Source organism: Epargyreus clarus, unplaced genomic scaffold (assembly GCF_041222505.1).
Source record: "Epargyreus clarus isolate Ecla_fem2 unplaced genomic scaffold, WU_Ecla_fem_2.2 ptg000004l, whole genome shotgun sequence".
Lineage (NCBI taxonomy): Eukaryota > Metazoa > Arthropoda > Insecta > Lepidoptera > Hesperiidae > Epargyreus > Epargyreus clarus.
Window position 1 is genome coordinate 228,063 of NW_027332212.1, and position 12,467 is coordinate 240,529.

At 35.0% G+C, this 12,467-nt stretch overlaps 1 protein-coding gene across 2 annotated transcripts; it reads left to right on the forward strand.

Annotated features, from left to right (window-relative positions):
* Positions 1 to 248: 248 nt before the first annotated feature.
* Positions 249 to 10,027, forward strand: LOC140757216 (putative inorganic phosphate cotransporter). Of its 2 annotated transcripts, none has more exons than XM_073092750.1 (11): positions 249 to 382; positions 2,575 to 2,714; positions 2,968 to 3,147; positions 3,388 to 3,526; positions 3,788 to 4,005; positions 5,521 to 5,670; positions 6,309 to 6,441; positions 8,341 to 8,465; positions 8,920 to 9,042; positions 9,405 to 9,549; positions 9,879 to 10,027. In XM_073092750.1, exons 1-11 carry the CDS (start codon positions 313 to 315, stop codon positions 9,932 to 9,934), a joined length of 1,479 nt encoding a protein of 492 aa, XP_072948851.1. In that variant the 5' UTR covers positions 249 to 312; the 3' UTR covers positions 9,935 to 10,027. The 2 variants fall into 2 exon arrangements, with proteins under 2 accessions (XP_072948851.1, XP_072948852.1); XM_073092751.1 differs by lacking the exon at positions 249 to 382 and adding an exon at positions 2,427 to 2,477.
* The last annotated feature ends 2,440 nt before the right edge of the window (positions 10,028 to 12,467 follow it).

Sequence of the window (12,467 nt, forward strand, 5' to 3'; positions counted from 1 at the left end):
AATTAAATCTTTACGATAATATCTAAATATACAATAAACAAACACTGTATTTGCCACTGTGTTTGCTTGGGGATGAAAATTATCAGGTGTCATGTCATTCTGAGCTTACGTCAATGCTTCATTATATAAATCTTCAGTAAATGCAACCTTATAACATTGCGATTAAAGATCATATTCGTTACATAATGAGATGTAACTGTATAGTTATAATTATTTATATAGAAGGGCAAGTTTTTATTAAGAGCCATCTCGATTCCTTCCATTCGCTTGATGGAGGCGATGGTGTAAAGCAAAAGACATTAGAACAGCAAAATGGTTACTGAAAAACCTTCTAGCAAAAAATTCTTCGAAATGAAGATAGCAGAAGGGCTTTCAGAAAAACGTAAGTAATTTTTCATTTTTTTGTCTGGTAGATGTAATAAGTTCCAAAAAAATAATATTGTATACCTATTCTGTTTCTGTTTTTGTTACTATCTAAGTTTCTATATTGCTATTCTCCATACAAAGTTATCATTTACTCGTATAAGTAGTTATTTTATTAATCTACTGGAATAACCTTAACTTGAATATGATATTCCGAGGAAGCTGGAAGTTTAAAAAATTTCATAAATGAATATGCTTTCATATTTTCTAATTAAAAATGCTGCCTAATCCTTTTAATTATACATGTAAAATAGAAAATTATAAAACATTATAATTTTCTATCGAAATAAGTAAACATTTGTAAGGTTCGAGCTATCATTTTATATTTGAGAATAGTAGATATATTTTAGTTACATAAGACAATATATTCTACAGTTAGAAGAAAAACCATGTTTCTTTGTTAAAAATTATAAATAAATTTTCTGAAATTCTCAAAATTTCTTTAGTCCATTTCGCCACCATTTCATTTGAATTGTATTTTTAAAACAAAACTTTGGAGCGGACTTGAAGCTCCGAAGCATACTAATTGAGGAAACGGAAGCCGTAGCGAAGCTTTCAGTTTTCACCATAGCCTATAAATAGGGATCTATTGCGAAAGGTATCCATGAATTTCAATTTAAGTCAAAATGAAGGAAATTCACATTCCTTTCATGTATCTTACTGTTACCACATAAAGCCGTTTTTGGGAACCCTATGTATCTGTTTCGACATCTATTCCCTACACTAAAATAACATTTGACAACGTTTCGTTTTTATCCAGTCCAGTTTTTTTAATACTTCTAAAATGGAGATCAGTTGACACAATACATTGTTACCATATTTTAATTTTGTGACACATCAAAATACCGACTGAACGAAGTTAAATAATCTCGTTACTGTCATACTGTTGCTAAACTGTTACAACACAAGAGTGCAGAACGCTCAGTCCCAATTCCCAAAGTGACGATTCGGCAACGAAACTACTGCCACTTGGTACGACTTTATAATTTGCGACCAAAAATGTCTATAAGGCATGTCTTTTACTTCTACATGTTTTAATTTGTATTAGAGTAGCGATAAGTATGGTATAGTCCTCTTCTTGTGAGTAGAGACCGGTGTTATGAGAATGATATTCTAGGCCTCACTGATCTGAAAACATCAGTATCGTTTTCATGCATCGTGTATTTCCATTGTTATTTTCATAATTAATATATAATGAAAATTTTAATTTCGATTTGGTATATAGTGCGGTGTTCAATCCATCGTCCGCCATTTTGTATTTCTTACGAAAGCTACCTGCTCAGACCGCCATCTTGTAAACGGAAAATTATCTCAGTAACTACTAAGTGATACTACACTCTGGTATATTTAACAATTGAATACAATATTATAAGCGATCAGAATGAATGTGATTTTTCTTTTAATCAACTATGAAGCTCAATATTAGAGCGTTCCGTATTCACTGAACAGCTCGTCATTACCTCTTAATGCTTTTAACTTTACCTTCCGTGATGTCGCGACACAAAGATCGTTCTAATAAAAATACTTGAATTTACAGAAAAGTAACATAATTTCTTGTCTATTGATGTTAATTTCGGTTTAATTGACATTATTTTCATTCGATTTTCATTTGAATGATCCACCTGGTATCCGGGAATTAAGCAATTAGGACGTCCAATTAGAACCTGTCCAAATATCAGCTCATCAAAGCCCATTAGCTCATTGCCAGTACCGAGCCAATTTGTGGTATGTCGTGAACATTATACATGAAATCATCCTTTGTGATTTCAGGTTTAAATTTAACGTCTATTTGTAATGTTTTTCTACTGTTTCAAGGAAAAATACTCATACTTTATTTAGGCTGTCAAATTTTTTCATTTTACTACAGAAGATACTTTGTGTATTTTATTCATGCTTACAGATACCAACCACTATTATTTATTAGAACCCTCTTGAAACTTTATACAGATAGCTAATTATTATTGGTCGTTATTGCTATCTTTCTAATTAAACCAAAGATGGAAATTTGACAATGTCTATTATGCAGAAATCGTAAAAAAAACGATCTTCGATAGGCAAAGCATTCGATAGATAGGCTGATAGACACTATAAAAATAATAGCTTAATTCTACTAGATGTTGATCTTAAATAAATATTAAATAATTTTTGCAGAGTATGGCTACGGTGTTCGTCACATTCAGATGATATGCATGTGCTTAAACATGATAGCTTTGTTCATTGCGCGCGGGAGCATGGCCGTCGCGGTGCTCGCTATGACTGATATAAACCGCAAGAACGATGCTAGTGTTACGGTGAGTAAACGAAGTACCTGATACCATAACTGTAGAAACAGATAAGTCCTACAGTTACGGGATTGACTGTCGTTTTGGTATATTTTCACACTATAACATTCGCTATGATCTATTTTGTTCTGATTTAAAGAGTGTTAATAGGGAAGATTACTTCAAGTGTTGTAACATAGTCCTCATGACACCAATAATCGACTTCTTCCCTCACTGTGGCAATTCAAATTTCACTGAAATTTATTTATATTTTTTGTTGCAGATATATGAATGGGATAAAAAGACCCAAGGTCTAATTCTGTCCTCTTTCTTCTGGGGCTATATGTTGATGCAGATCCCAGCTGGATTGTTGTCAAAAAGGTTCGGTGGAAAACCCGTTCTGTTGGTATCATTGCTCGCTAATGGACTTCTTTGCGGGCTTCTACCAACTTTGGCCCAAGTGGTAAGTAATCACTACAAGAAATATTTCTGCTGAGGCGATCATTTCTTTAGCAGTAAAAGTGTGAGGAAATGTACAATATAAAACATAATGCAGTAGAACGTTGAAAACATTGATGATGAAACAAAAAGAAGAACATGATACTGAGGATGTATGATGCCCATTGATGCACTAAACTCGTATTGTAATAACTAGATTAGTAACTCTTTTTGATGACTTTTGTACAACTTAACGTTATTCCAGGGTGGTTGGCAAATAGTGTGCGTTTGTCGAGTGGTGATGGGTCTAACCCAAGCGTGCCTGTTCCCGGCTAGTCATACTCTCCTGGGAAGATGGTTACCTGGCCACGAACGAACGTCGTACACTGGAATTGTCTATGGTGGTAAGTGCGAAATGATTTGAAATATTTTAAAATTAGATTTTCTATTACTTTATTCCATTGTCCTATAATTATACCTAGATATAGAATAGCACATCTATTATATATACCTGAGAAGGCAGTCAATGTCGCCTAATAACATTTTACAAAACCAGAGGAGTCGCCAAAGCATCGTCGGCGTTGACGAAGTGCTCAATGGATAAAGATTAACCTTCTAGAGTGGGATTTAACTATGTAAGTGCTATGTCATTATTTATTTTCCAGGCTCCCAAATTGGCACAATTATCGCGATGCCTGTGTCCGGTCTACTAGCCGAAACGGCCTTAGGCTGGAAGGTGATCTTCTACACAATATCGGGCCTCATGTTCCTCACCGCCTCCATCTGGTATTTGTTTTCGGCCAGCTCGCCGAAGGAACATAAGCTAATGTCGGAAGAGGAGAGAGAGTACATTGAAAGTGGACTGAATACTTCTCAGGGCAAAGTAAATATTAATTTTATGTTACGTGGTAATAAAACGGTTTCGCTTTCTACACTCACAGCCCCACACTAGGATTCCCTGTATCGTGGGTGGTATGAACACACACAGAGACAAATACACAAACACCCAGAAACAGAAATCTAAATTCATCATTTAGAATCTGTCTGGCCGGAGATCGAACCCAGGACCCTCTGCGCGTCAGACCGGCATGGTGACAGCTCCGCCACGCGGGTCGTCATAATAAGTATAACCCCAGGATCTTCTTGAGGCTGATTTTGAGATTACTGCTTGCTGATTGCAAATTTTCAGAGTATAATACATATTTATCAAATGCCAATAGGTAATAAAAATATATTTATATACAAAACGATCAAGTAAAGGTAGATTCTCATACTTGGGAAGTGGCAGAGATTAGGTTATTTCGGTTTGGTGGTTATATTATTTGCAAGACGATAATAAAACTTAGATAGCGTGAATTACAGACTTCTTTAGTGTCTTACTGAGTTAAAATAATAAAAACCTTATCACTAAATTCGTTCTAATCACTGCATTTATGAACGTGTAAATTGAAAATTTTCAAAGTTAATATTAACGCCCATCAAAATTAACGACAGTCATAATGCAATACAATGCAGAAATATAATCAAATTCACGAGCCCAATAGCAAAAAGTACAATTAGATAGCGATTAAATGAATCGTAAAAACAAAGACAATCGGACGTTTTAATCGCGGCGACTAATTTGGAAGACTCACTGTTGTTCCAGCCGACAAAGCTAATGAGACAGAGAAATTTTACATTGAGGTTTATGTTCCTGCTTCGAAAGGCACAAGAGACTTAGCACAAATTTATTTATCAATGTTTTTAAATATAAGTAAATATATATTTCTTTTTACAATATAGGAGTAGCAGACGAGCATGCTGTCCACCTGATGGTAAGTGGCTACTGCCGCCCATGTACATCTGTAATCAATTCCAGATAGGATTAGATATTCCTACCTGACGTCAGCCACAGATGCACCGCTACTCCTGAGGACTAAGCTGGAACACCTCGTAAGAGTATCTCTCCCTTCTCACACCCTTCAAACCAGAACACAGCAGCCTTTAACGCTGCTGTTATTAGCCAGAAATTGGTGTAGCGGTGGTGCCGCCGGAGTCGAACTACAAAGAGTTCGACCACCTTCAAATATTTTTTGAGATTCTCCATAACGTAGTGGAATTCTCATCAGTTATATTTTTTGTTATTTTTGTCACAACAAAACTCGATTCTTACTTAATTATTCTTTTAAAAATGTTGTTTTGGCATCGTGCGCAGTTAGAATACACTGTTGTTACTTATTTTAAGGTCAGAGGAAAGAAAAACTTTTAAACAAGTAACAATACATCAGAATTGTAAATATTACCCATCTGGAATTGTAAATAGTACAATACCGGACTTGTGAAGTCGTGCGAAATTGTGGTCTTAATGTGTCCATCGCACCGTTAAATCATATTGCTTATTATTTAAATGTAATTTCAGATACCGAGAACACCGTGGAGATACATCTTATGCACCAAGTCTCTCTGGGCCATCATGATCGCCCACATCGGCTGCTCCGTCGGCTTCGTCATGTTCTTCGTCGACATGCCGACCTACCTTGAGAGAGGATTGCAGATTTCACTAAAAAGTGTAAGGTTTAAAATATAACCTAACCAACTTAACTTTCCGCGAAAAGCTGTTTCCTGGTTTTACCTAATTTAGAGAAAATATGATTAAAATGAGTTAATATGTTCCGATATAGAGGGTAAGACGTCGTCGTTAATAAAATACGTTAACGTTAATAATGTTTTGGAGAACGCAGACACAATTTTAAAGTATAATAAATTCCATAAACAATTCAATTGCAACGCTCTCCATTTTGCTTACGAAATATAAAATCATAGCTCCTTTCTGTGCAGTGTATTTCCCCTGGTAGTTGCTGCCTTCACTGTTGACTGCATTTTTCACATTTTGTCCGCATATTGTTTACTAAAGAAAAAAACATATCATTTTATGCGACGTTAAGTCTAAGAAAATATTGATTTAAAAATATATGCTGTGTTTATCTAAAATATGAAAAGACAATTAAAGGCTTACGCTGACAGCCAAGATGGTACGACACAAGATTTTTATGCGTTTGATTAGAATTGATGATGATTAGAATGCGATAATATAACATCATGAAAATATACAGCATAGGCCCTAAGGCCGTTTTGTGCCTAAGGACACAGCGCCATCTACCTATAGTAGGTACATTTCCAATCCATATTTGGTGTTTCAATTTCTAGAGTGCATCATTGTCAGCACTCCCGTATGTTGGCATGTGGATAGGAAACATTGCATCTGCGTCCGTGTGCGAGAAGGTTTACAACAGAGGATTGCTGTCCATTGCTGCATGCAGGAAACTCTTCAACTCGATATGTAAGTTATAGTTTTTTATGTAAAGCAAAATATAAACTACATAATTATTATAAAACAATCAATCCGGCAGTTTAAATATAGCCTACTTATGTCACTCCTAAAATTGAGATGAATCCAACGACACTTCACAATGATATTAATATCCGTGAAGTGTTTGAACTGCAGGCCATGCCAAGGAATTAAATAAAATTTACTCTCAGCAGTCAGCAGCAGCAGTAATAAAAAATACATGGTGAAATAACATGATTAACGTCCTTGCATTCGATTAAAATTGGCCTTAAGTAAAACTTAGTTATTACAAACACTTACGAGTATATGTAAATTAAAAAGGACAAAGTAGATACAGAACAATTCCATTCAGGCACAACAAGTTCCGTTGCAAAATTAGCTGGCAATTGAGTTAGAATATAGTTAGTTCGAAACAGGTCCACTGAACACAAAACAATTTAGTGGAAACATTAGTAAAGCTATTTGCATTTTTATCTTTTATTTGGTTTAGTAAGTTTCATTCATGTGGTGCTTAGTTATTGATATAATATATATGGTTTTTTTGTAAAAGATATCCAATTTTGGGTTTAACTAACTACCTCAGAAGTAAATTTGTTAGTGAACTTTTGACCCATATTATGACATTCAAACTAGTTGCGCTGCTGATAAATGTATTAGTTAAATGAAATATTTAAATACTAAACAGTGACAGCACAGTCGTAGAAATTCGGTTGAGGGGTCCGAAGTTCGAATGCAGCGCGTTAACGACAACGATAAAATAAATGCTCATCTGGACTTCTGCATTGCCCTATATTCAATAAATTATCTTGTACTTTTTCTTTCTAAATATTCAAAGAGCTGTATAATTGGAATCAAGAGTTTAGTATTCCTATGCGCCATCAACATCTAAATTCTCAAATGCAAGTTTTACTTGACGTTGTTCACAGATACATTGTGGCCTTGCAGGTAAGGTTTAGCTCTCACTAAGCATTTTTATAATGAATACATGGACGCAGGAGCTCAAAACTGCGGTTTCGTGAGTTTTGAAATAAAACAGCTACTTAAACCCAAGCGCCAAGGCATGTGCTAGAAAACAGTTATATGTCATCGAGAAGTATTGCTCTTAACTGAGTCGCAGTGAATACTTCTCCTTTTATAAATGTAGACTAAAAATCAAGCCTGCAATAAAAACTACTACTTATTTATAGAAAATACAATTGAAACAGTAGCGCGTATATAGCATTAAATACACAATTAACATTTAGAAGAACAACAGAATTAAAGACTGCTACAAAAAACTTTATGAAGCTTATGAATTTTGAGAATCAATTTTAATTAAATGATTTTGGATTTGATGTAATTTCTACAGTTAAATAAGATCAGAAGCGATAAACATTTATGAAATGGTTTACGTAAACAATAAAGTAAAACTGCAATTATTTAATTCAGTGACTCAAGTCAACTGGAAAGTCAGTATTAGTCAGCGCTAAGTGAGTTAGGAGTTTGTTCATTTCAGTTAGAACCTAATTTAGTTCCATAGCTACATCTATCTCATGTTTAGCTCCAACTTACTATATTATTTACGTTTAAATAAATTGGATAGAATACACAGTTGTGTTTAACTTCATTTAGTACTTTTGTTTATTTGTTTTAGTGGTCGAATAATTTTATTGCTACACGCTTTTTACAGGCACCAATTACTTTATTTTTAGTTAAATTTATTGACTTTCTAAGGCACTTCAATTATTTAGTTTATCAGTTCTGATACAGTCCGCTAGGGGCGCTGATTGGAAATATTTGGACAAATACGTAAACAAATACAAAAACAGTCATTTTTGTAAAAACGTAAATACTCATACTAACGGTACTGTTCGTTACTCAAATTAAATTAATATATTTTATTTTTTCTAGCATTCTTCGGCATGGCAATAGGTCTGATTGCTCTTTCGTTCATGGGACCAGAGAATAAAGCAATGGCGATCGTCACACTTATATCAGCTCTTACTCTAAGTGGCTTCTATGCCGCCGGTTTTATGGTAAGTGTAATTATCAACTCCGAGAGAGTTCTATTAAATTGTCAGTGCTTAAATATATATAGGGTGAAATTTTCAAATGGGCCTTCAGGGCCAAATCTAAATCTATAACGATTAGCGAAATATTTTGAAAGTAGTTACGGGGCCAATTTTGATAAATTGATATCTACAATACGTTACAAAGATCTTATCTTAGCGGATTTTAGGAAATACGTCTGAAAAATGATCTGGAGTTGCATGATTCAAAATGAATAATTAAATACGTTTTAATGCTTCAATAGGTCTTGAAATATTTTTTTCTAAATAGGAACTACTATATTATTCCAATATCAACTTGCTGTTTGATTTCCAAAATTCAAGCAATTCAATTCGATTTAAAACGATCTTGATAAAATGCTTCTCAAAAGTTTATTTTCTACATTGTATATGTAATATTATATTAATCTTTAATTCACAGATGAGTCACCTGGACTTGTCACCAAATTACGCTGGCGTGATGCTCTCCATCACGAACTTCGTCGCTAACACCGGGAGTGTCCTGACTCCTATCATGACTAGCGTTATTCTCAGGAACGACCCGGTAAGTTCCTTACTATTTATTGCAATATTTGGTGATGTAGGGGAAACGGTAAATTATTTTCGCTTCCATGATGATAGGTAGTTACTGGACATATCCAGACATTGTAAAACTCTCTTCTGACCTGGTTTATGTCAATTACAGTTTAGTTGGTTAGTGCAAATTAAATAAGGACGCTGCTACTTACCAAAAGTAAACCATGCTGAATGTTTGGCCCTACAGACATACAATAATTGAAATTATAGTTTATATGCTTTACTTTTGCACTTATATTTGCGCCTCAAGTTTCGTGAGAGAAATATTTTGAAAATAGATAGACACTTTATTTTTGTGTCATAAAGTATTTCGTAACTTTTTTTCCACAGACCGATCTAAGTCGTTGGAGGATAGTGTTTCTCATCATAGCAGCTCTAAGTGTAGTCACCAACATCGTTTTCTTAATATTTGGATCTGCTGAGCGCCAGCCGTGGGACGACCCCGACTTCGTCGATCGCCGAAAAGCTGACCCAGGTACATAACTTTGTTTTCAAACTGCCTTATGGTTAGTCATATATTTTAAAGTATAATCTTATTCCTTATAAAGACCTTTTAGATATTTCGATTTCGATTAACATGTTTACGATAGTTCACTACCCGTTCCAATCATTTGAAAGTTACTCGAACGAGAATGTGATCACTGCAGATGCATTGCTATTGCTGAAGGATATGTTGATACATTATTTAAAGTGAACATTAATAATGGAGCGGGGCCGGTTCAGTTGTAGTATAAAGATTACATATTATGGAATGTTTTATACGATCGGTGATATTACTCAACTAAAGGAAAACTTTTTTTACAGAGGAAATAAAGCCCGCTTTAAAACCTTCTAACGAAAAGGAAGACTTGAAAAACTGACGGCAGCCCTCTGAAAACAACTTTAATAGGACCCACAAGACTTTTAGATTAAAAGACATTATTTTGTAATTATTTAAAAAATATAAAATTATTTTAACATACTCGTATATGCTTTTTAAGATTAAAAAAATCTCTGTGGAAAGTACTATAAGTTGATCGGTAACATTTTACTACGAAGGATGAAACCAGCAGAACTCCTTTCTCTGGATCACCTAGGAGGTGACTTATAAAATCATTATACTAGTGCGAAGATATAAATCATAACAGTTATTTAATAAGATTGAAAAAGCAATCGAGCATGCAATCTACACGAGTCTATTTGAAGTCGATAGATTTGTTACTACTTTGGAGGACTATGTACCTCATCCATCGACACATACCTATTGTACCATTCAAAGTGGAGGTAGATAACGATTTGAATGAAATGTTTATGTATTCCCGTATTTAAACGCTCCTGCTAAAACGGAAAATTAAAACTATTACCATCAGAATATACATGAACAAAAAATAGACATGAAATTTTTCACTTACGAGTCTGTTTGTACAAAGTTTGAAAATCCATATCTAAATACGTAGCAGACCTACAGACTGAAAACTATATCTAGCATTAGATATGCACAAACGTGTATTACTTCAATGTTTAGATATTCATTCGTTTGATATCTTACAAATAAGATTTTGGTAAATAAATTCGTTTGAATTGAATGAAAATATGTTCAAGTAAAGGACAAACAGGTTAATCTTTTATCTAATTTGATCTGTCATACTGTTGCTTAGTATTCAGGTAAGCTTCGTCCTAAACCATTCATACTGTGATTTATCGGCAACGGTACTATAGTACTTTTTAAATAAATGTTTCTGGCACATAAATCATTCGCTAGTGTTACACTGGTTTATAGTACGAAATTTATGACAGCAATATATTTGAAATTTATTGGGGGTAAAACGTTTTGTGGAAATAAATACCTAGCTTCGACATATTAAAGTAGGGCAGACTAGATTATGTAAGGGTATAAATACTGTAAAGGTTTTGTATTATGAAAGTGGCAGACGTGGCTTGGTTTACGACAGCTCCAATGCAATACTTATAATTTTAAAATCAATGTTTCTCTGATGTGATCTTATTATTATAACAGACGAATATACAGTCCCCCTGATGATGAGTGGTTACTGCCACCCATGGACATCTGTTGTAGGGTCCGGCTTGAAGAACTAGAAATAAATGTACATTTGCGGGTATGGCCACGGTTTACTAACAATATATAGTGGACTGTACTTAATCCTCGTTCCAGCAGATGAGTAGATAAAACCACCAACCTCGCCTTTCAAGTCGATTTGCAGACTCTAGTCGCTTCAAGCGTGATGCGCACGGCGCTGTCACGGGGCTCAAGGAAGTAAGCACGACTGCACTCCTTGAGGAGTGCAGTGAGAAGTACTCCCTTTGCACTTCACAATGCGCACGCGGTAGCTCGGCTAGTTCAAGTGGGAAACAGGAGCAAGAGGGCACATACAGAACGTCTGCATGTTCTCGCCGAGCGCAAGACGACTGGTCGCACGAAACGATATTGACAAGACAATTCCAATGGAATACTTACATCTACCCTCCTAAATTTGACAAGGATTGAACATTTGTTAACCCAAGATAATTATGATTAAATTCCTTTCTCAGGTCGGTCAATGATACGCTACCTCTGAGGACTAATCTGGAATAGGTATCTAATTATATCTGGGGTTGATTACAGATGTCCATGGGTCGCAGAAACCGCATACTATCAGGTGGACTGCATATTCGTCAGCTTCTTCTATATCCCTACTAATATTATAAATCCGAAAGTAACTCTGTCTGTCTGTCTGTCTGTCTGGTTGTCTTTTCTTCACGCCTAAACCACTGAACCGATTTTAATGAAATTTTGTACAAAGATAGTCTAAAACCCGAGAAAGGACATAGGATAGTTTTTATCCCGGAAATCCCACGGGACCTTGGGATGGCAATCTAAGATCGATTAATCGGAGAATCTATCTTTTGGACCAAAAAAGTCGATTATTTTAATCGATATGAGTAAGTGATGATCTTTAGCAAAGTTGTTGTCCATGAGCCCACGAAGGTTTCAGAGTTGATACGACCAATTTTCGCCCAATTCGACCAATTTTCGCGACACTGTCATTCCAATGAAGGTACGAATTTTCACTTTTATGTATGTTACTATGTCATATTATTTTCTTTAAAACGCGGGCGAAGCCGCGGGCAAAAACTAGTTACAAATAAAATAATTGGTTAAGTGCGAGTCAAACTCGCAAACGAAGCGACCGGTGGATAAATAGGCGAGGCTTAGTAATAGGGTTCCTTTTATACCTTTTGCGTACAGAACCTTAAAAAAGCAAAAATAGGAGTGGCCGTGGTACGCCAGAGTCGAATTATAAATAATTTTACCACCTCATACCTTTTTAGAAATAATACTACTGCCGATATAATTAGCTACTATAAAATAGTAAAATATCAGACGTAAAATCTTACCTCAAATAATAATAAAGT

What these genes read in the sequence shown, in the direction of transcription:
- LOC140757216 (XM_073092750.1), top strand. Translation starts at nt 313, where the DNA reads ATGGTTACTGAAAAACCTTCTAGCAAAAAATTCTTCGAAATGAAGATA. An exon ending in AGAAGGGCTTTCAGAAAAAC is followed by an intron (nt 383 to 2,574) that starts GTAAGTAATTTT and finishes TAATTTTTGCAG; the next exon opens with AGTATGGCTACGGTGTTCGT. An exon ending in TACCAACTTTGGCCCAAGTG is followed by an intron (nt 3,148 to 3,387) that starts GTAAGTAATCAC and finishes ACGTTATTCCAG; the next exon opens with GGTGGTTGGCAAATAGTGTG.